General features: G+C 36.9%; 1 protein-coding gene across 2 annotated transcripts in view; it reads left to right on the forward strand.

Moving 5' to 3' along the window:
• GUCY1A2 (guanylate cyclase 1 soluble subunit alpha 2) overlaps positions 1 to 23250 on the forward strand; it is a 171033-nt gene that overhangs the window by 133874 nt on the left and 13909 nt on the right. The window contains exon 7 of one of the 2 annotated variants that reach the window (XM_048078173.2): positions 14200 to 14354. The exons of the other annotated variant lie outside the window; for it this stretch is intronic. Coding sequence (XP_047934130.2) covers positions 14200 to 14354 — 155 coding nt within the window. The remainder of the gene's footprint in view (positions 1 to 14199; positions 14355 to 23250) is intronic. 2 annotated transcript variants of the gene reach the window in all.

The raw sequence follows: 23250 nt of genomic DNA on the forward strand, positions 1-23250 counted from the left end.
CTGATTTGAATTTTAGAAAGTACATTTTTAAATGCGTGATCACAGGCTTGGCTGACTAATATTAGGTAGTTAGTTTTGGTCTCTTGCCCCTGTCACTGATGATCCAATAGGTTTGCCTGCTCATCAAGTAGCTCAGTGCAACAGAGAAGGATTAGTGTATGAAGCCCTTACATTTACACTCAGTGTATATTTTGGGGGTTTCACTTGGACTAGTTTTTTTTCTTTGACTGAATGCCTCCACTGTACGTGATCTGAAAGTCCAAATGTGGATTTGGACCCTGATATGCCCATAAAGGGTTTTCTTGCCTTTGGTGTACACCTTGAGCACAGCTCCTACTTTAATTTCATCTGACAAGGATCTGGTTCACAAGCACATAAACTGCTTGTTAAAATGAAGCAATGTAGAGTAAGAAGGGACAACGGGGACACTTCCTTCAAAATTGCACTGTTTTGTTGAATGAAACCGCCTGTGGGATGTAGTTGAATTTTACTTTGGAAGTTGCTAGCCTTTATAGAGGTGATCCTTTCTCTCATCCTCATGGAGGATAAATGTACAATTCCCTAAATATTTCCCCTGAAAAGGTTTATTTTAATGCTTTTCCACATGAAGCAGAATATTAACCATTAAACTACAGTTAAACTGTGACTGTCTGTGATGAGGAACAGAACAACGCCAAAATAACATGACTAGTTCAATGTAAAATTGCAGTCTTTTAGCAGAAATGGCTGTCTAATTCCTAAAGAATGACTGTCCAAAAATGTTATTAATTTTCCTGCCTGACAAGATTGCACTCATTTATTATATATGGTGTACTCAATACTGAAAAATATGTTGTTAAACATTGATCATCATATTATTATTTTAAAGAAATGTTAAAAATCGGAGTAAATTTTCTAAATAAAATCTGATCAATGTAATCACTATATTCTCCATTTTCATCTCTAATCTCTAAATTAATCTTATAGCCTAATCTGATCAGAAGTTTTTTGCCAAAACAAGTTTTTGATTCAATGACACTAAAGATGTCTTTCAGTATGAGTTTCAGTGAACATACTGACAGCTTTCTTGATGACCAGTGCAGACTATAGCTTTCCAGGGATTGAAAGCCTCCTATCATTCCCATTTCACCTACCAGAACTGTTGTCTACAAACACCCAGTTCATATCAAAAAGTTTTAGGCTTCAAGTCTCCCTGCTGTGCTCCCAGGCTCTAAGACCCAGCTTAGATGCTCCCCAGCGTCTCTGAAGACACCCCTTTGCCCACTGAGGACCTGAAAAGGTACAAATCTTGTGAGACCCGGTTCTGCTGAAGGTTCTGAGTTTGGGATCCATCTGTTTTCCAAAATGCTTATTTTTTTTTTTAATATATCCCAACCTGGCATCTGCTATAAGTCATAAATTTATTTTCTCAGAAAAATAAAAATAAATGTGTTCTTCTTAATATTTTCACACCTTCCTATTACCATAGAAATAGATGTTCCAATATTGGGCACAACTCAGTATCTCAGTGACTGTTTTCCATTACTTCTGAGTGTTCTTTGTACTAAGTTCAGAGCACTGACTTCATTTTACGTAGATTTGTTCAAAGAGATAAAGCAGATTCTCAAAGTTCTTTTAGAAGTATTTTCAAAATGCTAAACCCTAGTTCAGCCCAAGTGTTTAGACTAAATTAATATGAAATTCAAAGGAGAATGTGAAAAGAGTTACACTTAATTTCAAACTGATGTTCAAAATTCTGCTGTCTCTTTAAGCGGTTTCAAGGTATTAAAAAAATCACCTAGCCCATCTGTTATTAAGGATGACAGAAACACAGACTTTTCGGCAATCATTTGAAACCCTCAAAAGTATCACCACTTTTTAATTAGTTGTTCTTAAATGCAGTATGATGGTGGACATCATAGTTAGGAAAGATATATATTAATGCGTCCTGTCCATCTTACTGTCAACATTGTTATGATATTTTTTGTTGTTGTTGCTTGTTTGTATGTTTTACTATGTTTTACTAGTGTCTTAAAGAAAAGACCTGTATGATATAGCTTAACACACTTGCCTCAGGAGTCTGCTGACATTCATACAGTCTCTGTAGACCTAAGAAAGCTTCTCTGGATATTTATCTGTGTCTTCATTTCCATTTCATTATTCTAGTTATGTCCTCATTTGCCATATCTCCCTCTTTGACAATAACACCTTGTAGGTATTTGTAGATTATTATCTTGATCTCCCTACTGAATAATAGTTAGCCAGACTGTGAATATTTAGTGGGTTTTGTTTTTTGTTTTTTAGTTTTCCTCCTTAAACAAATCCTTTCAAGGATTTGAACAGATTGTTGATCTTTTCTGAAACCGCTCCTGTTGACAGTACCTAGGTTTTAACTTAATATACTCGGCATAGTTGAACTGGAATTCTGAAGGAAGGAACTATTCAGTGTGTAATATGATGCTTATAGCTGCATCTATTTTTTTTATGTGACCAGATTGCATGTTAACTCAAGTTCATTTTGGTCTTCACTCAAGAGACCTTTCAGAGGTTTCTTCAATTTTCTCTCTTGAATTATGTATTTTTAGTTTGGAATATATTCTTAGATGCATTCAGTTTGCGTGATCAGTAACCTTAAAATATATATTATTTATTGCAGGTCATTAATGAACACATTAAATAAAAAAGCTGCATGATTTATTTTTATTTACTAGGTACAAGTACAAGCAAGATAAACTTCAGGCATATTTCATGTACTTTATTTATCCGCTTAATTTCAACTCAAGTTAAATACAAATAAAAATGATTAAATTGGCATGGTTTAATCTTCATAAAACCACAGCTACAGTCTCTGAAAAGTCTAATGATTTCTTTCTCTCCAACTGTTTTCCCTTAATTTATTAAGGCTAAAAGAAGCAATAACATTAAGTCAAATTTTCTTGTTTTTCCTTTCTAGAAAATCATAACTATATTTAGCTTTCCAGTGTCATTTCTGTTGTTTATTAATTTTAAAAGTACTATTACTTTATTAGTAAGATTGGTAGCTAATTTATTTATTTGTTTAGGCCTCACGCTCTCTTCAGATGAACTACTTAATAAACGTTATCATACAAAAATGTCCATATTAATCTCAGAAATTTCCGTTTTGTTTAACAAACCTGTTAACGTAAAGATTACTTGCCACTCATTCTTTTTTCCTCTGTTTTTCTACTGTGGGGATAACACTTTATTTCAGGTGATCGAATGGTCGCTTTGTTTCTGCTTCTTTTCTCAGATTCATTTGATTATATATCATCTGATAAAGGCTGAATTCATTTTAAAAGACAAATATGTTTTGTTGTTGTTGTTTTTTAGCAATTTAAGGGAGAAGGATTGTTGAGTTGGTTGCTCTTTTTCCTTGTGGGAGAAGAATTTGTATATTTTACTCCTCTTTTTCAATTATACTAATTATGTACATGATGTGTATGTGCAGTATGACAAATTCAGTGCACCAGAGAATAAATGGACTCTTTCTGAGAGAACATATCTTATGTGCATCTGGGAGGAAAGGAGTGAAGAATAGGACAAAAAGATAAAAGGAGTTAACGAAGGTTGACCCAAGAGAGAGAGCTTTGGTGGAAAAAGTTGACTGAAAAAGTTCCAAATAAAGCAAAATCAGACGTGCAACAGCAGGAAAGAATCAAGTTATGATAATGCTGGTAAAGCAAAATCCAGGGCTAGGCATCTGTGTCCTTCTGCTGCCAAATTCACCCAATTAGCAGCATTAAAGGTTGGCTGGGCAGCAGTGACAACAATGAGGTTATAGATATGCCACACTATCATCTGCTTCTGCATTCAAAACTAAATCAGTGTTTAATTTGTCTAGCATTTTTCAAAAGAACATGCAAGGATAATTGAGGCTTAAACTCTCTTTGTCTTTCTGTTTTGGTCTTTTGCACACATACAAATATGCTTTTATTTGTGTGTGTGTGAATGCTTGTGGATTATAGAAAAATTAATCTGTTGATAAAAGCTTGTGCAGATGGTCAGAGGTCATCTTGACTAAGCATATTAACATTTGAGTTTTTGTACTTACAAAATTCATAACATCTAAACAGAAATTTATAGTTATTATATATGTATTATAATTGCTGTTTTTTTGTTTGTGTTTTTTTTTTTTTCATAGAACACACATGCTAAAACCAGAATTATATTCCCATGCTTTGTTCTTTTCTCCAAGGGAGAAATTTTCTCCAAGGGAGAAAATGTTTCATTTCTCCAAGGAGGGACGAGTGTGAGACAGAGAGGGGAAGGGCACTGAATGAAAGGAAGGAAAGTGGTTAGATTGCACGTTGAAGTCTTTCCTTCCCTTAAGTGATTCACCTTCATCTCAGAGCAATTTTTTTCCCATATGTTTAGATTTTGTCATATTCTTTACATCATCAGGTCTTCTTCGCTAATTGCTTTGAAAAAATAGGTTGAAAATAAGATTGAAATCTTTTCTAGCCATGAAAAGACCGAAACATTCAAAATTATACTAAATATTCATCTAAAATTGCAGTGCAGTTGAGTATTTTATCTGAAGCAGTTGAAATAAACAGTAAACTGCTAGTTCATTTCCATTCATGGCACATCTGAGATACAATCATCATCACACATTGCTTGTAGATTTGCAACTTAAACGTAGGAGTAGAACCTGTTACACTTTATATTAGTTACATAGTGATTTTTCATTGATTTCACTAACCATTTTAATTACAAATTTCTTCTCTAACCTAGGTTTTCAATGAAGGTAATATGGCTGTACAGAATACTATGTGAGTTCTGATGCTAGTTGTTATTATATTTGTTTTGTAGTGTCAAGAAAGTTTGACTTGCGGAAGTACTGGCTATACATGAATCAAGAGTTTGTGAACGCTGGACTAAAGTTCTCTGTTCAGTGTAAAAGAGCACCATTTGGCTTCATACTTCTTCCCTTTGCTCTGTTCAAGTAGTTTGTCTCAACTCAGTGGCTTTGCCTGTCTGAAAGACTTCAAAAAAAAATCATCATATAAGAATATGTGTTTCGATTTCACTGAGGAGGAAATTCACTTCCTGTACATAAAGCTGAAGCTCTGTGGAGGTGAAGCACAAAGGCCAATAAGGACTTCTAATAAACTCCTTTCCAAATACAGCCAAGGTGAAGGCTTGGACTCTTGTTTGTAGAATACATATGATCACAGAGCCTCTTTTCTCTTTGTATGCAATAGCAATTGCCTTCTAGGCTAATCGTTAGCTGCCAGCTGTGGAGAGTTGCTCCAAGCTTAAGACGAGAGTAAATTCTACTAAAATCCTCATTGTCATCTAGCTCTTATATTGTCTTGTGTTAAGTTTATAGACATTGAAGTTCAAAACAAACAAAGGAACACAGAATCGTTATTGGTTTAGATATGGGTGATGTGTATAAGGGTAGTCTAATATTGTGAGATGTTCTAACACTGGAACGTGCCCAGCATAAAGTAACTGTAGGCCCCAGTTGTCATATGGAAACTTCCTGTACTTCAAAAGCTAATTTATCTTTCTTTTAATTTATCTTTGGGAAGAAACTTAATGCAGACTCATCATTATTGTACATAGGCTGATAAGGTTCCTTGTCATAATAAGACTACAAGATTCTTACATGTCAATGGTTTCTGTAGATTTAAAACCTATTATGCAGGAGATCCTTGCTGATAGGTTCCAAGCTCCTTGCTGATAGGTTCAAAGCAGATCGACATGAATGTCATCCACGCAGAAAAGCACATGCTACAATCAAAACACAAAGTAGGTCTTTTCCATTGAAAAAATATCAAAAAAGAAAGATTGCAGGCTAGATTCAAATACCATTATGATTAAACATCTGAAGAAATTTCTGCTGTTCTATATACGGAGTGATCTTCTGACAGTGTCCTATCCATCAAAATCTGTTTCTTTGATCATTTATGAAAAGAAGTGTCACTCATTTTAAGCAAGCAAGATGTCTCAACTTCATCAGTCTGAGAGCTGGATTCACCCCACTTATCTTTAGCTATGTGTCAGGTGTTAAGGCTAAACTCCCTATTGAGTGCCCCTCTCTATTCCACCAAAAGAGTTAGGCCCCTCCAGGAGTGATTGATCCAGACCTTCCTAGGTGCCAGTTTTGGAATGTAAAGATCTGCATCCTAGAGATCATTTACCTTATTCGTTTAGAAGGAGTCTAGAAATCTAATTTAAATGAGCTTCATAACTTCAAGGTTGTTGAAATTGGATGAAATCTACCTTAAGTGACAAAATTAGCAAAAGTATGGAAGACTGTTTCTTAAGGTTCAAGACCTTATGTCCAACTTTTCTTTTAGTATAGATTTTTTTTTGTTCCCTTAAATATTTTGAGTATGTGTCATTTATCTTCATTAAAATATCACCCAATCCATTCAGTGTATGTCATATGATGGCACTGTGGGACAAAGATGTCCTCCTACACTAGGGATCAAACAGAACTTTCTGATGATTTTTTTCCTTTTTTGGATGTCAGTGGAGAGGAGGCTGGGAAAAAATCCTCCACTGCTATGTGGGTTTGCTTGAATGATTAGCTCTTTTTAAGTGCCTGAATACACAGATTCACATAGTAATTAAATTCCTGCTGTGAGAAATACTATTAAAAACAAAACAATAAAAAATGGTTTTGATTAAATCCTGTGTCAACAATGAAATGCAACATTTTATTGGTGAGGGAGAAGTAGCTTATGAAGCACATTAACACTAATGTCTCTTCTTTGTTATCTTAGGCGATGGATATAGGTCGTACTCCTCTGTTCAGAATGCGAGAAATTCTCATCTACATGCTTTATCTTCCCTGTGCCACCGTGACCACCTTGTAGTAAATCATTTCAGGTCAGATGTCTTCTTAACAATGACCCAACTTCTCTTCTAACGGAGAACCTGAGAAATCCCATAGTGAATTCAGGTAGTCCCTCCAGACAGGATTTGGCTCCAGAACACTTTCCCCAACATAATCTTGGTGCTAGAATTAATGAGCCCCTGAAAGTCTAAGCCTTTGGTTTTGAATTTTGCTTCATGTAATTATACACCATGCTGCTGATGAGCACTCATAATGATATAAATTTTCATTATAGGGTGTGAAATATAAAAAAAAAAAAAAAGTTGTTCGGAACCTCTAGAGGTCACCTAATCCAACCACTACTCAAAGCAAGGCTCACTTAGATTGTAGCAAAAGAACATAAGGGAATGAGAAAAGGAATTTCATCCTTCAGATCGGAGGCATCCTTACAAAGCCATGCTTCATAGCTCCTTGTTCCACATTCAGTAGAGATGGCTGTAAGTAAAGATCATAGCCCAGGGATGTACATATGTAGTGTGTAGCATGCTAGTTATAAAGAAATTGTGTCCTTCACACAAATCACACTTGGTTTACCCATAACTATTTAAAATAGGTTTATTGATCCCAAGGAATTCAATATTTGTTAATTATTATATTTTCATTTCCGATGTATAATTTTCTGTGTCTTTTACTTCAGACAGGCTGAATAATTATAAGTCTATGAATAAGAAATCTAGGAAATTCTTGTTAGAAAAAAGCTGTGTTCATTTCTCCTAATGCTGTTCAAATACAGGGGAAATATATCCTGTAGTTTAGTTCAATAGAACACCTTGTGAAATTAAAAAGGATCTAAATTTTCCTCTGAGCAGGTCTGTTCCTTGGCAACAATTCTGTGGTGAGCTGTGCTGTCATATGTCCCTTTCCAGAAAGACACTGTGATATTTATAATTCTATCTTAGAATACGGATAACCCACACACCAAAGCATATGTCACGGCATAGCTGTCAGTCCTTGTCAACTTGCAGTTCTTTGAAGGAGCAGAAAGACACATCGACTCACCAGTGCATGGCCCTGATTTTAGAGCTCTGAGCTTTGTAGAGTCTATTTTGCATTAATACATTTTACAAATAAATGTCCCTGTGTAAGGCATTTGTTGAGGTTCAGAGTTAGAAGTGTTGTTAGAAGCTGCTGCAAATATTAGAGAAGATAAGGACTTACAGAATTTGCCATTTTCTGTTTGAAAGGATCTGGCAGTGGGTCACGGACTAATACCTAAAACACTGTGAGAGGTGACTTTCTCCTTTCTGAAGGGGACTACAAGGACAGAAGGGAGAAAGTTCCTGCTTAAACACTGAGTATCACTCAGGATGTTAGGGCAGAAAGTGAGGAGTGCTTTATTTGTCTGAGAAATGGTAGCATAAAGATATTGAAATTGATGTTGAAAATTGTGATCCAGCAGAACACTTACAATTGTGTTTAAAAGTTTGCTGGCCTGGGACATCCATATGCCTAGACATATTTTCATGCAGGTCATGCCTCTTCTTGGCCCTGAGCTCTGCTTCCAGCTCAGCACAAAGTCTTGAGCAGCTGCCAGTCGGTCACATCGTTAGGGCCTGAAGTCCTCTGGGCTGGCTGAGTGGGGGATTGCTCCTACCCATGGCTGCTTCTGAAACTGTTACCTACTTCCCAGCCTGCCCGCTCTTCATCAGGATCTGTGTAAGGCAAGCAGTTCTTTGAAAATGGATTTTGAGTCGTCCTGGATGCAGTTAACCTGACAGGGAACCTGACACTATTCTTTCTAGCCCGGGAGTATATTTTCAGAGTGTGAGAAATGTGCATTAAGGTCCTTTTCTGTCTGTGTGTGGTGGGAAGTATGTGTACATGTACTGTTTATTGTAACAACTACCACTCCCAGGAAATATTATCATGGTTCCTATTTGAGGATGAACTGTGAAAAACAAACACCTTTCTTTTGAAAAAAAAAAATCTTTTGGCTCAGAAAATAAACATTACTGGTTACAGAGATAGTATTAATTATTATTATTATTATTATTATTATTATTATTATTATGTTTTTATTGTTTTATTTTTAAAATCATCATATATTTTTGCCCTGTGCTTACCAGGAGACAGATTACATGTACCATGAATGAAAATGTTTGAATGAGAAAGTCTGCTTGCATGTTACAACATCAAGTATTCTTTACTGGTAGGCAAAAAGGAAGATACCCACAGGCTTGTCTTTTTCCTGCTCTGCCTTTCAATACAGTCCAAAAGGAGCCTTTATTTTCAGCTCAATATTTGCTTTTCCCTTTCGTGTCCTCAAGCAATTCTTCATGCTGTCACCTACCAGGGAAGATATCTGGTGTTCTCTGATGTCTCCTTTCTCTTCTTCTGACTTAAGTGTAGGTCTTTTTGAAATAGATTAGTAAGCCCTTAACCAAGATCTGCAGATACTTTTGCACAGCATCATGTACTTAAGAAGCTTAACAAATAATTTAAAAAATAGTTAATTTTCCTTTCAGAAATCCTTACAGTTTGAGACATTGTTTTGTCCTCTAAATAATAAAGGAAGAATTTTTAAGTCTTGTAATGAAATGTCTCAGTTTTGACTGAAGGGAAAAGATTTTAATGTGTTCTCTTACTTGTCAGTGTGCAGACATGTTAGTCAAAATCTTAGATTTGAGGAGGTTTTATAAAATGTTCTGGAGGAGAAAAGTAATATTTCTTGAACTTGCTTTTAAATATCAACATTTTTTTTCCCTCGTTATTTATGTGGGGAAATGAGGAAATGGAAAGGAGAATGTGTTTTTCAACAATTTGACGAGAAAAAAACTCAAGAGCTTCGAACATTTATCAAATGATTGGATTTGCTTATTGTGAACAAACTGATTACCAGAGAAAGCTATTTAGGAATTAATTAGCAATGGTAAAATTCAGTTCAGGCATGCCACTGCATTTCTTTACTCTTTGTAAATACTTGTGCCTCTTCACCATAACCACCATGACCACATACGGGTTGTGAGTTTTCAAGGTTGCATTTATTTTGATCTAAGCTGCAAGATGCTGTATTATGATGGAAAAGTGCAGGTTTTGCTATGGTACCTAAGAAGGCACTGGGACTTTTGGAAGTGATGGAAACTGCACAGCAGTTAAAAAATAAAATGAAAATTAGCACTTTTATCTTTAAGAAAAATCATGTTCTGAGAATGAGTTGTAAAGGTGTAACACAGCTTCTTAGATGTAGTATGTCAGAAAAAACAGAAATGTCTACTTTCTCAGTTCAGAAAATAAACAAACAAAAAGAGATGTTGGTCATCCCTGTTCCTGTTTGTTCTTGACTTTTCTCTCAATCCAGTCTGGTCTGTCAGGTCTCATTGATACCGCTTCTGGCACGTTTCCCCATCAAACTGTCAGAGAATGACCATGGCTCTAGCGCTCCTTGTCTTTCCATATGAACCTTTATGGATTAGTCACTATTATACAAAACCACTATACTTCCTGTCACTCAGGTATTATCCTTTTCTGGTCCCTCTGTCGTATCTTGTAGGCAATATCCAAATATTGCTACATTTTCTTTAAAAATTTTGGAAGCTTGTTTTCCTTTCCACATAGCTATGATTTTATTCTTGACCTGCATCAATCAGCACAGGCTGCTTTTCTTCTACACCTCTGACACTCATCATCAGCTTATCCCCACTTCACTATTACCACAGCTGCTGCAAAGATGGAATTAATTAATCTTTCTTCTCCTTGTCACTCTCCACTCTAAGTCTTTACATTGCAGCCAGTTCAAGTTGATTCTTTTTATCTAAAAGGCCTCTCACAAGTCTCTTGCTCTTTTTCACACCTGTTCATGTTTCATTGTGCTTCCAAGTGTTCTGCTGTAGAAATGTCTTTTGCCTTTGTCCATCTCTTCACTGCTCCTTAACTATGAGGTTTAGGGTCTGTTTTTTTTTTTTTTAATCTTTTTTTTTTTTTCATGGCTGTCATCTCTTTGTGATAGTTTCCAAAGAGCTTTCTTTCCATTTCTATGTGGAATGCCTTTAAACTTTCAGCCTCAGTTATATGCTGCCAGTTTATCATTAGCCAAATAATCAAGGACACATAATGGAGCAGTCAGCACAGATGAAGAGCATATATTTTATTAAAACCATTCAACTTAGGTATAATATAGCTAATCAACATATAATGTATATCACACGAACATAATGTACATAAATGAATAAATATAGCTATGATGAACAAATAAAGCATCCTAATGTTGCCACCTAATTTCCATTTCATATGTTGTTAATAACCTTAATGGTAACTGTTATGGAAAAGTACTGATAAGGGCTGGATATATGATGTAGCCTGGGAACTATAACTGTATATATATATATAACCACAATTATTGTTCTAAGTCAAGTTATTTTGCAGATGTTATTTTGCTGCAAAGTTAATGTGAGAGGCTGATGTGCCTCAATAGGTGCCTTGTTGCTAATAATTTGATCACACGTTTTCTTCCTTTGTAGAAAAAAATCCTTAAATTGTTAACACAACAGTTTTCAGCTCAGTGAGGGAAAAGCCAGAATAACTTATTCACAGATGAAATAAAATCCTGAAAAGGCATTGCTACAAAAAACGTTGTTCACTAAAAATAAAATATGACCAATAGAAGTGCTAGTCTTGAAACACTAAGGGTTGCCTCATGGCAATAGCATCAGTGTTGCAGGCTTTTTCTTGTAGAAATCCAAATAATGAAGCATAAAAGGAGTTTTATTTCAAGAGATCCTTTTGTCTTGTATCAGACATTTATTGGTATGGTTTAATGAGAAAATATACATTAACTTCCTTGCACTTGATAAAAACTTCAGATTTGGTAGCTCTTGTAGCTCTGTGTAGTTTAACCTGTGTTTGTGAAAACATCTATATTTTTTACTGTAGGAACATGTTTTTATTTTAAAAAACAAAGATACTACAGGATGGTATTTTTCTTCATTGAGACTGAGTACCCCATTCCCTATAGCTAACAGCATTTTAAATGGTCACCAGAAGTTAGGCAGACAAATTCCTGTACAGGCCTCTAAAAAGTTTGAATACAGAATGTTATTTATTCAGCCACACAGACAAGCTAACTTGTTGTTGTTGTTGTTGTTATTATTAATAATAATAATAATTTATGCACAATCTCTTTAGGTACATACTATATTAAATACAAAGCCATTTCCTTTCTTCTCCTGTCCCATTCCTTCTGAAAGTCAAGCACTCACAGAACATCTAGCTTTTTTTTTTTTTTTTTTTTTTTTTTCCCCAGTGGCAGCTGGCATGGCTTTAAATTCATTCACCTAACATTGCAAAGGAAAATATTTGATATTAAGAGTTGTATACCACATTAAATTCACCAAGCCTTACACTAAGGTCTGCAACTTGTTTCCTTGGCACATGCAGAAAAGTCATTTCCCCAGTGTCTTTTTCAGTGAAACAATCATAAGAAATGAAGTAAAGATGTTCAAATACCTTACTGTGTGAATGGAGTTTTGGTTCTTCGGGACACTTTTGCAACTGAGAATTTTGAAATCTCAACTAAAGTCAGTTGTTACTTGAGCACTGAATGATATATAAAAAAAAAAAAATGTGGACATATAAAAGGAAGCACTTGAAGAGTGAAAGTGGAAAACTAACCACCAACAACTTTATCTTTCACTGCATATATTGCAAAAGTTAATTTTATTTTGTTAGTACATTTTCTACTAACAAGGTTTCCTTCAGGTCTAATGTGTAATCTCATCTCAACTTTCCTACAACGAGAAAAAAAAAAGAAAAACAAACAAACAAAACTATAACCAAAATAATGTAGGTGGGTTTGCACAGATGCTGTTCACAGCCAAAGCAAGTCTGTTGGCGCTTCCCAGCTCAATAACACAGAGTAGTTGAAGGATTTCAGTAGCTGCCTTCCAAACTATAGTAAAGGTTTGAAAGCTCAGTGAAATTCAAGTGCTATTTGTTCACTTTTTTTTTTTTAAATGCTAGTCATTAATTAACAGCATTATTGTGAGGTGCCTGTGGGAATGCTGAAAGTTGTATCACACAATGCAGAACAATGTGTTACTAGGTTAGGCATGGCTTTAGTGTATGGTAGATATAAAGCCATACCCATTGTCAGTTATTTGTAAGAGGGGAATGGAACGAAAAGTATATTTAGCTGCATGGTAAAAGTCTTGGACACACAGGAAGAGCTATAGTCCATGAAATAATGTGGGACCTACATGTTCATAGAACTTTAAGAACATCAAGGTTATAATGCTAACAGTGATTTTTTAACAGCATATTCTGGTATGTAAGCAAATTAGATAGTAATTTTATTTTTAAATTTGTATTTGGGCAAACATTTACTATTATTAAGAAAAATAGGGATAGATAGACTGTTAATTGAGTAAGTCAAAGGACATGAGAGTTGTATTAATAGGTCTGCTTGAGTAGGTATTTATTTTTCTGCATGTTATCTCAGTACAGTTGCTGTGAGTAAAAGTATCCTCACAGGCTATAAATATAAATATCTTCTTTTTTTTAAATGTAATAAAGTTAACAAGAAAAAAAGAGTTTCCTATTTATAAAAATGATTTTCTTGGCAAACATAATAGGTTGCTAAAATTTATGAATAAATCCTCTATGTTTGTTTGTTCGCTCTGAAGGAAGCTGGGAGGGTGACCACAAGCTTTCCAGATCAATGTAATCTCCACACCTCAGACAGTTTCAGGGGAATAGACTTTTTTTTTTTTTTTAAAAAACATTTGCTGGGGATTTATTCCTTCTTACTGGGGGAGTGGGGGGAGGTTGTAAAATGATTTTTAGAAGCACTGATGCCTTGATCTTCAGCATCTTCGCCATTGCAATATCTCTCAGACTGGCAAAGAGAGAAAAGCAGCCACAGACTTTGAGGAGAAAAATAAATAATAACAAGAAAAAAGTACCATATTCATTCACTCTACTTTACTGCTCTTCATGACAGTTTAAGAAAATGTGGGTCTTGGTTTAAAGCCTGTGTTAGAAGTAGTGGCAAAATTAACACTCTGTATTGTGTCTGTGTGAAATTAGGTAACTGATATTGCAGTAACACCTGGTCATCCTGCGCTGTTCTGTTTGCGATTCCTGTTTTGACTGTGGTCGTCTCCAGCAAACACGCACGGAAGCAGCAGACAAAAAATGTTTTAGTAAAAAGATACCATGTTTTTCTTCTTCCTTTTTATAACTCCATCTGATTTAAGCTAAAGGAATGGCAGAGCTTGTTTTTTTTTTCCACCCTTCCTTCTTTGGTTTATTATTTCTTTGAAAGGGGAGCTGTGACTGGCTTGTACATAAGTGCTAATGACATTAACACAGGCAGCACAAGAGAGACAACTGACATGGATCTCATGTTTTTCCAGATGAGGATAGGCATTCACTCAGGATCAGTGCTGGCCGGCGTTGTTGGTGTAAGAATGCCACGTTATTGTCTCTTTGGAAACAATGTCACCCTTGCAAGCAAGTTCGAGTCAGGAAGTCACCCACGCCGCATCAATGTCAGTCCAACCACGTACCAGTAAGTGTTGCTAGCCTTTTCATACTGTTTTTTATTTCAGTTTGTTTTCAGCACGATCTTATAGCAGGCACTGCCTTCACTCAGCACATGAGCTACAGCAGAAAGTCAGCAGGGTGCCAGGATAACTGGAAAGAGGGACTGCATGGGGTTCTCAGGCTTTTGTTTGCAGGCTTGCATCAAAATGCTCAAGGAAGTCAGGCAGTGGAGGCAAGGGTACACAACAGGACGGGCAGCCATGGCTGCCTATAAAAAAATGTGTAATGGAAGTGGGCAGACGACACTAAATTAGGAGGAGCTGTTGACTCCCTTAAGGGTACAGAGGTCTTGCAGACAGATCTTGACAAATTAGAGGGCTGGGCTACCACCAACTGCATGAAGTTTAACAGGAGGAAATGCAGGATTCTGCACTTGGGAAGGAGCAACCCTGTCTGCATGTAAAGACTGCGGTCAAGAAGCTGCAGAGCAGCCCCACAGAAAGGGATCTGGGAGTTCTGGTTAACAGCAAGTTGAACATGAGCCAGCAGTGTGCTCTGGCAGCCAGAAGGGCCAACCATACCCTGGGTGCATCAGGTCAAGGCTAGCTGGTCAAGGGACGGGATTGTCCTGCTCTGCTTTGTGCTGCTCTGGCCTCACCTCAAGTATTGCGTGCAGTTTTGGGTGCCACAATAAAAGAAGGACATAAAACTAATAGAGAATGTCCAAAGGAGGGCTACAAAGATGATGAAGGATCCAGAGGGAAGACGTATGAGGAGTGTCTGAGGTCCCTCGGTTTGTTCAGCCCAGAGCAGAGCAGGCTGAGGGGAGGCCTCATGGCGGCCTGCAGCTCCCTCACGAGGGGAGCGGAGGGGCAGGCGCTGAGCTCTGCTCTCTGGGGACAGCGACAGGACCCGAGGGAACGGCATGGAGCTGGGACAGGGGAGGGTCAGGCTGGGCGTTAGGGAAAGGTTCTGCACCCAGAGGGTGGTCGGGCACTGGGACAGGCTCCCCAGGGCAGTGGTCACGGCACTGAGCCTGCAGGAGTTCAAGAAGCGTTTGGACAGTGCTCTGAGACACGTGGTCTGATTTTTGTGTGGTCCTGTGCAGAGCCAGGAGTTGGGCTTAGTGATCCTTGTGGGTCCAACTTGGGATGTTCTCTTTTTCTATGATTCTGTGATTCTGTCTCCCACAGTGTCATCATTTTATGCAGTTCATGAAGAGAAGCATGGTTCCATTAGCTCAGGAAAGAGTTAATTTTGTGAGTGCAGCCAAGCTTTCAAAGACTTTTTGTGCTTTCTTGGAAACAAAATTTCTTATTTAGCACTGTAAAGTGACACAATAGAAGTTTTTTCTTAATATAAGAAAAAAGATTGAAAATGGCGAAGCATTATCACCACCTCTTTGAAGAAATTATGCAAATAGAGAGAGGGCTTGATTAAATCGGGTCATGAGGAACATCTAAAGTAAAAAAAGGTGTTCCTTATTGTTCAAATTTGACAGCTTGATAATAAGAATTTCTTCTGTTTGGATTGTGACTGATGTATTCGCTTTTTTGGCAGGAGATCTAGATCTTACTCTTTTTTTCTACATTCTGTATCTCAAGTAATTTTCTGAAGTACAATTTTGCTCAGGTTTTTGGACTCTGTTCCTCTACAATAAATCTGTAAGCAATCATTCAAACAATATTCTTTTTCTTTTTCCTTTTTTTTCTTTCTTTTTTCTTTTTTTTTTTAATACAGAACTGTGAATCTCCATATTTACTTTTTCCCATAACTGTAAATTAAAGTTTCAAATGGAATTTCTTCATCCAAGAATCGAAGCTTCTGATATGCTAAAATACAAAGCAGTCAGAAACGAAAGTTAAAAAGTAATTAAAACTAGTGTATAAAATTACATTCATCTGAAGAGCTCATTCACTTGAAGTCAAATTTACTGAATAGTGCAAAGTGGAGTTAATTGAACAAGAGGCAGAAAAACTGAACAGACTTTGCAGTGTGTACAGAAGCGGGTTCATATAGTTTTCTGGTAACGTGCAAGAGAAACAAAGACCCAAGTTACTATCAGGCATAGAAAATCTGTTCATTTAAATAAAAATATTTTCTATAAATATATAGGATATATATATTAATTATATATATTAAATATATTAATATTTATATATATATATATATTTATATAATAAACCATTCTCCAGTGCCCATGGGGAGGTCATCAAGCAGACGGAGCCAGGCTCTCCATAGTTAGGCTGGGTGGGAGGACAAGGACAGCAGCATAAACTGAAACAGAAGAGGCTCAGCCTGCATGTAAGGAAGCACTTTTTCCCCATGAGGACAATCAGGCAGCGGCACAGGCTGCCCACAGAGGTTTTGCAGTCTCCATCCCTGGAGGTTTTCAAGTCCCGACTGGATGAAGGCCTGAGCAGCCTGGTCTGAATTCAGTGTTGTTCTTTTTTTTGAGCAACAGTTTGGACTAGAGAGCTCCTTAGGTGCTCTCCAGCGTGAATTATTTTATAAGTCTCTAATGTGTCCATTTATACATTCATCCTGAATGCCAATTAATTGAAATTCTAGACCTAAATGAAGAAATTAATAATTTGTGACATTGACCTACACATTCTACTGAAAAGGAAAAAATGTCCTGCTTGTTGCTGCAGCATCAACCTGTGAATCTAGAGTAGTTTCATATATTGGGTATACTTCTGACAGTTTTTGAAGATGGGTAAATAATAGTGATTTTAATTGAGTAGAACCATTCTTTTTTGCAACAGTCATAGTCAGAAAAGTAAAAGGCAAAAAGACTAGACCATACTTTAGTTCTTCATACAAAGTTTGCTTTTGAATAGTCTTGGGTTTTAATTTTCTGGTTCATCCCTAGAAAACATATACTGATTTCACAGTTCAGGCTTGTGTTACTGGTGGACTCCTTGAGTGTGAAGGACTCCCATGGCCACTTACAGGCAAGCAAAAATGTATAGAGCAGTCAGGGAGGAGCCATGCATCAGGTGACATTTTGGTATATTTGGGAATGTCTTGAATCCACTGGGTCATCGATGAAGGGTCCTTTTTTTTCAGCATAGCAAAACTGCTTATTTTCTACAAAGCTACAGATTTTGACAGATGCTTTCAGAAAAGGAAAGGTAGTAGAAAAGTTACTGATGATGCAGTAATATTATTACATGAGACTGCAATACAAAACACAATAAAACACAAAATTTTTGGTATGTGTTATCTGCATTATTGTACTATGTAGAAAATCTGCTGTTAAGTGCTGAGCAAATTCAACAACAAATTCAGGGCTCAACTCAACAAGCTTTAAGTGCAAGTAACAGGCTAAATGCATGATTACAAGTAAAGGAAGTAGAAGTAATAAGAAAATGTTCAAATGTGGACAGTTATTCAAGATGAATGGCTGAAAGTAACGATTGAACTAGTTTCTTCGACATGCTTTTTACAGAAAGCATTTGAGAAAATAAAATGAATGTGCATGGGGCTACTTAGAAAGGCTGTTCCAAACCATACCTTCTGGCATGGTTGAAAGCATGAGAACTTGTAAGGGAGAAGTCAGGAAATGGCACAGCTGACAGTGGCCAGGAGAGACTGCAACTGCGAAATAGTCAATAAAGCAGAATTATTCATGGCTCCTGAAAGTGATCTAGAGGGGTTGAACAAAATATAGCAGTACTATCCAAGTAAACAAGTAATAATCTGATGCACCTGTGTACAACTTTTCTTACATAGAATTTGCATGAATATATAATTTGCTGTGTACAAATGAAGTGATTCATTGCAAACTGAAATGTCTTTATGGCTGACCTTATCTGCCATTTCTATTTGATCATGCCATGCTGCTGTGTACTCACTTAATATTTTTATGATCCAAGAAGCAATGTTTTACAAAGTAGATAATTCTGCAATCAGTATGAAAATAATAGAATTTCGAGTAATTGAAACTCCTGGCATTTATCGTTATGTGTTTGTGTCTACCATGCTCCATGATGAAAATTCTGATAACATGTTTTGTGCTTACAAAGTATGTAGATACTGGAAACGTGTCTAATACTTATCAGCTTTCATTTTACAGTATAAATTATGCATTACAAAATGTCATCAGTGTTCAAAGTGATAATCACACTTCAGAATGCCTATTATTGGTTTCAGACACTTCCCCATGAGCCCATAATATGCCTGTGTAAGAAGCAGAGTCTAAAATATAAATATAACATGTGGTGTTGCTTAGCAGCAGCCCTGAACCTGGGGCAGCCTTGCTCCCAGTTACACCTGCCAGGGAAGAGCTGTGCAGTGTAAGACAGTGCCTTTTACAAAAGTGTCCTTTGAATCTACTGGGGATAAAAGCGCACTTCTGTTCAAAATACCTTTTTCTCCTGACTCAGACAGGTCTATTGACAGAAGGACTACAGAGCCCTGGTTGCTTTGAATCATGGAGTATTGTAAGATGAAAGTGCTGAAAAGCACTGGTAAAACTTCCAGCAAAACACATGGAAACTGCAGAGGGAGAAACTCCAGACTGGTCCCTGTTAAACATGTGGCAAGGAAGGAATAGGAGAAGAATTACACATTCCTTTAGTAAACTGGCATATCCAGCTATAGGTTTATTTAATTCATCTATATTATCCTGAATTGAATAAAATTATTGTTTTCTGTACTCAGGACGGAAACACAGTCAGATTTTTGAGCCTCTTCTTCAGCACAGAAGAAAGATTAAATATTTTTATATTATTTGTTTCAGCCTCAAATAATGATGTCTATCTGACATTAATATAATATACCTACATTCATCCTGTTTTCCTATAGTATTGAAATACAATGCCCTGGGATCTCTAAGCAGTTTTCAAAAGCATGTATATATAGTTGTTGGTATTTGTCAAGTAACTGTATTTAAAAAATATTTTTTGCCTCTTCTTTCCACCTCTGGTCTTTTCTAGTACATATTTAACTTATGGAGAAGGTACTTCAGGCATCAGTTATGGGGTATAGATAATTTCCTTTATCGCATGTGAAGCAATACATTTGGGACCTGAGCTTAGGCAAAGATGAACAGCCTGTACCCCTCCTCCTTATTTGATTAAGACAGAGAGAAGCCAGGGATGCTTCTGCATGGAGCTGGGTGAAGTCCCTCCTGGTTCACCTGCCTGAATTGCCCCTTGGCCTTTAAAATCGATTAAAAAGTGCATAATTTGAATATTTATGTCATTGTATGGAAGAAGTTGTACATTTAGGTAATTAAGAAGTACATACATCTCACTTTATCTGTTTTTTATTAATAATATTTTTATTTTTAATTAAATCTATATACATTTCTTTAAACTTTTAATTTCAAGTTATTTTTCTTACTAGCTGTATGTATGTCTGTATTTTTCTACATCACATGGGCAAACACATGGATTTGTTCTCCAAGAGCTTTTTCAGATTATTTTAAATTTTATTTCTGACAAACCTTTAAAAAGCTGTTTCTTTTTACATTGCTCAGTTCACCATGTGTGCTTCCATGAGACAGATTATTGGACAGACAATTTAGTTGTGTGGACAAAAAGGGAACACAGCTTGTATGTGGACACACAAAAAAAACCAGTCTAATTAAAGCATTAAAAGTCACATCTATACACATCAGTTTATTCCTGTTTTTCTGTTTCCTTTTATTCCTAAAACCTGTGTCATCTGCCTCCACGAGGCTGCACTCCCGTAGTCACTCTGATTTATGATTAAGGTCCTGGGCCTCTGTTCCCCACCTGTGCCTGTGCTGCACTGGGCTACATTTTCATTTGAGGATTATAGGTAGTTCGCACTACACGGAAGGACTTGTTAGATCACTGTCAGGTAGGTAACAGTAGATGTTACACCACGTAATTCCACACAGCTAGCAAGTTATTTTTGCAATATGAGTGATAGACAACTGGTAAAACTAAAATAAGTTCAAGGGTAAGCAAATACAGACAAATCCTGAGGCCAGCACTATTAGGTCAAGGCAAAGGCTGTGGCCTTTCGCTTGTGGTGTCACGATCCTATTCACTGAGCCTAATTCTCTAATGTTCTGAACAGAGAGCAGATACAGTTTTAATTCTGCTTAGCTGGGTAAGAAATTAAAGTATTAAAGGTCAGTGATAGGCACTTACCACGCAGAGCTGCATGTGATATACAACATATTGCATTAAAAAAAAAAACAGGATGAGTCTTTTCATAATCTTATTAAAATTAGTCTGCGTGAAGGAAAAACACTGATACATGAACTTCCATAAATTCAAAAACAGTAAAATACAGCGTGAAATGAATTAGAACCAGACATAGTCAGTTTTTTCTCAGTCTCATTTTCTGTTTGCTGCTATGTGGCAATCTGTGCCAGCCATGTCCAGCAAGCACTACTCAACATTTTACAGGTTTTCAGGCACCGTATGGGCAGTGTGTCATCACAGTGAAAAGTATTTGAGCATGCTGAAGCCTAGTCACGTGCTTCCTCAGCACTGTTGCTTCTCAAAGCACCTAGAGTTGAATTAACAGATGTGGCCATCATTTCTTTCGTTTGCTTTGGAAATAAAGTTCTCAAGGAGGATAATCATTTGTATTTCCAAAGGACTTGCTCTTTCATATTTCCAGAGGAATTGCTATTCCAGTCTGCTAAGCAGCTGCTCCTCTTACCATCTTATTCCTCTCTTTGGGCAGAGGCTTCAGCTTGTGGAAGTGTCTTGTTTGGGAGGGAATGGAGCAGCTTAGCTTTCACAATAAATAAATAAATAAATCATAAAATATTTGCAAGATGGTTGTCCTGGGGCTCTCCTTTCTGCTGAGCCTGAGAGCAAGCATAGGTACATTTTCAGCTTATTAATTAATCTTCATGGCATCCAGTGATAAGGTCTGGCATCTTTCACAGATGGAGACATAAAGAAGTGAAACTGCTTCCCAATGTGCACAGAGAGAGAAAGAATCGTGGTGGAAAGCTTGCCCTCAATGTAGAGGGCCTTGCAACAGATAAATCCATACATAGATAGCTCATTTTCTGAGTATAGGCTCTTGCTGATGAAGATGTAACTATTTCCTCCCATAATAGTCTAAAATATAATTCCCCTATCATATCATCTATGAAAAAAAAAAAAGAAGAGCTACATTTCAGTTTCCACAATATTCCCATTAAGTGTGATCCCGATTTTAATTCACACAGACCTCCTTCAAATGCTTCCTGTTTCTACTAGAAAAAAATGTTTCCAATACTGACACCTTTTCCATTTTTCCCCTTTCTTTTCCCATCAGGGAAGGGATAGAACAAGAAGTTAGACTGTTCTGGAAGATTTCTGGTTAGGAGGGGAAGCTGTCATATTAATCAGCTACAAATCAGTGTTTAAGAAATTCTTCCTCCTCTGAAACATCAACAAAAAAGACAAGCTGAGAGCAGACCTGGTTCCAGGCAATTTATAGGCATGCTTGAGTAGCCTGACCCTCACAATATAAGCATTGAATTGTAAATTGTTTATCCAACTACTTGAGTGGAAACCAGAGTTCTGACCATGTGAATAACTTACTATAGGAACGTCCCTTGCAATAGTGCTCTCAAGGGAAACACACAGAAGTGATGCAGGAAAGACAGCTGAGACAAATGCTTTGGAATAGTTTCAGACTAGTTGTTATATGCATATTCCTGAACTGCCGAGGCTGTGCTACTTCAAATCAAGCTGTGGGATGCTGTGGGGATTTGAAATGCCTTATGTAGAGTTTAAGCCATCATATAATTTCCTGAAGCTGAGGGATAGATTCTGCTCTCAGGATCAGGATGGGCTGTGCTCTCAGACTTTCAGAGCAGGCAGTCTGACTTGGTCACAACAAAATGCTCTGAGAATGATCTGCAAGGTAAGACTAACAACCAGACCCAGGTGTCACCACCCAGTTTGCCTTCCAGAAGAGGAGGTTTTACGCTGGTTCTTCCCCAGAGTCAGAGGGGAGATGCAAAAATTGACCGTGTGGCTCAGTCTTGCCCTCGATGGGGATCTACACTATTCATTCAGCTCTTGGCAGAAGCATCTTCTGGGGCTCCTTGTACCCTTGAAGAGGAAGATAAGAAATTTAGCAAGGGCTGTAGATCTGGGCTGTGGCCATCAGCTGGTACTCTTTTCTTTTCAACATCATCAGTAGCCTAAATATAGGAGGAAAGATTCCTGTAGACAAATGTCCTCACTGCTAAGCACTGAGGACAAATAGATAACTCCTTCTTTAGTGTATACAGAAAGCTATAAGAAATCAGAGGCAATTTCTGAAACCTGATTTCATTAACAGTCTGAGAAACCAAGCGCCAGGACCAGTATGTTTAGGGAATCCAAAGAACCTGTTCTTTAGGAGAGGACTGAAAAGAGACAATATTTGTCCTGTTTAAAGTCTTTCTGATAAAAGCCAGCAAATATATATATACATATATATATATTTCTTGAGTGTAAAAAGTAAAGTAAGGAGCATAGAGTATGATTGCAAGTATCTTCCATTAGTATTTGTTAAAGAGGAAGATTTCCTGCTGTGCTTGCTTGGGGGCTGAAATCTCACCACAGTAAAGGTCAGTTAGACAATTTCTGAGGGCGAGAGGCTAATACAAATAGTGCACCTAATATAATGATGTGGAGTCTATCACGAGCCATAGCAGTGGACAAATTTCTAAATAGCTGTACAAGGACTAATGGGTTAGTTACCTATCACTCCTGGCACCTTTGGTACTGTCAGAGCATTTCATTGTGACCAAGTTACAGTTCACAAAACAGGTGAAAATAAGGCCTTTAATTAATATATTGCACTTTGGTCCAATGAGGAAAATACTGTGAAAATATCAATTAAACTCAGTGCCAGCCCTGAACTAAATCTATTAATCTATCTATCTATCTATCTATTACAGTTTCAGACTTATGTAACTGTCATTACAATTAGATAATGTT

This window comes from Anser cygnoides, chromosome 1 (assembly GCF_040182565.1).
Source record: "Anser cygnoides isolate HZ-2024a breed goose chromosome 1, Taihu_goose_T2T_genome, whole genome shotgun sequence".
In the NCBI taxonomy this organism is placed as follows: domain Eukaryota; kingdom Metazoa; phylum Chordata; class Aves; order Anseriformes; family Anatidae; genus Anser; species Anser cygnoides.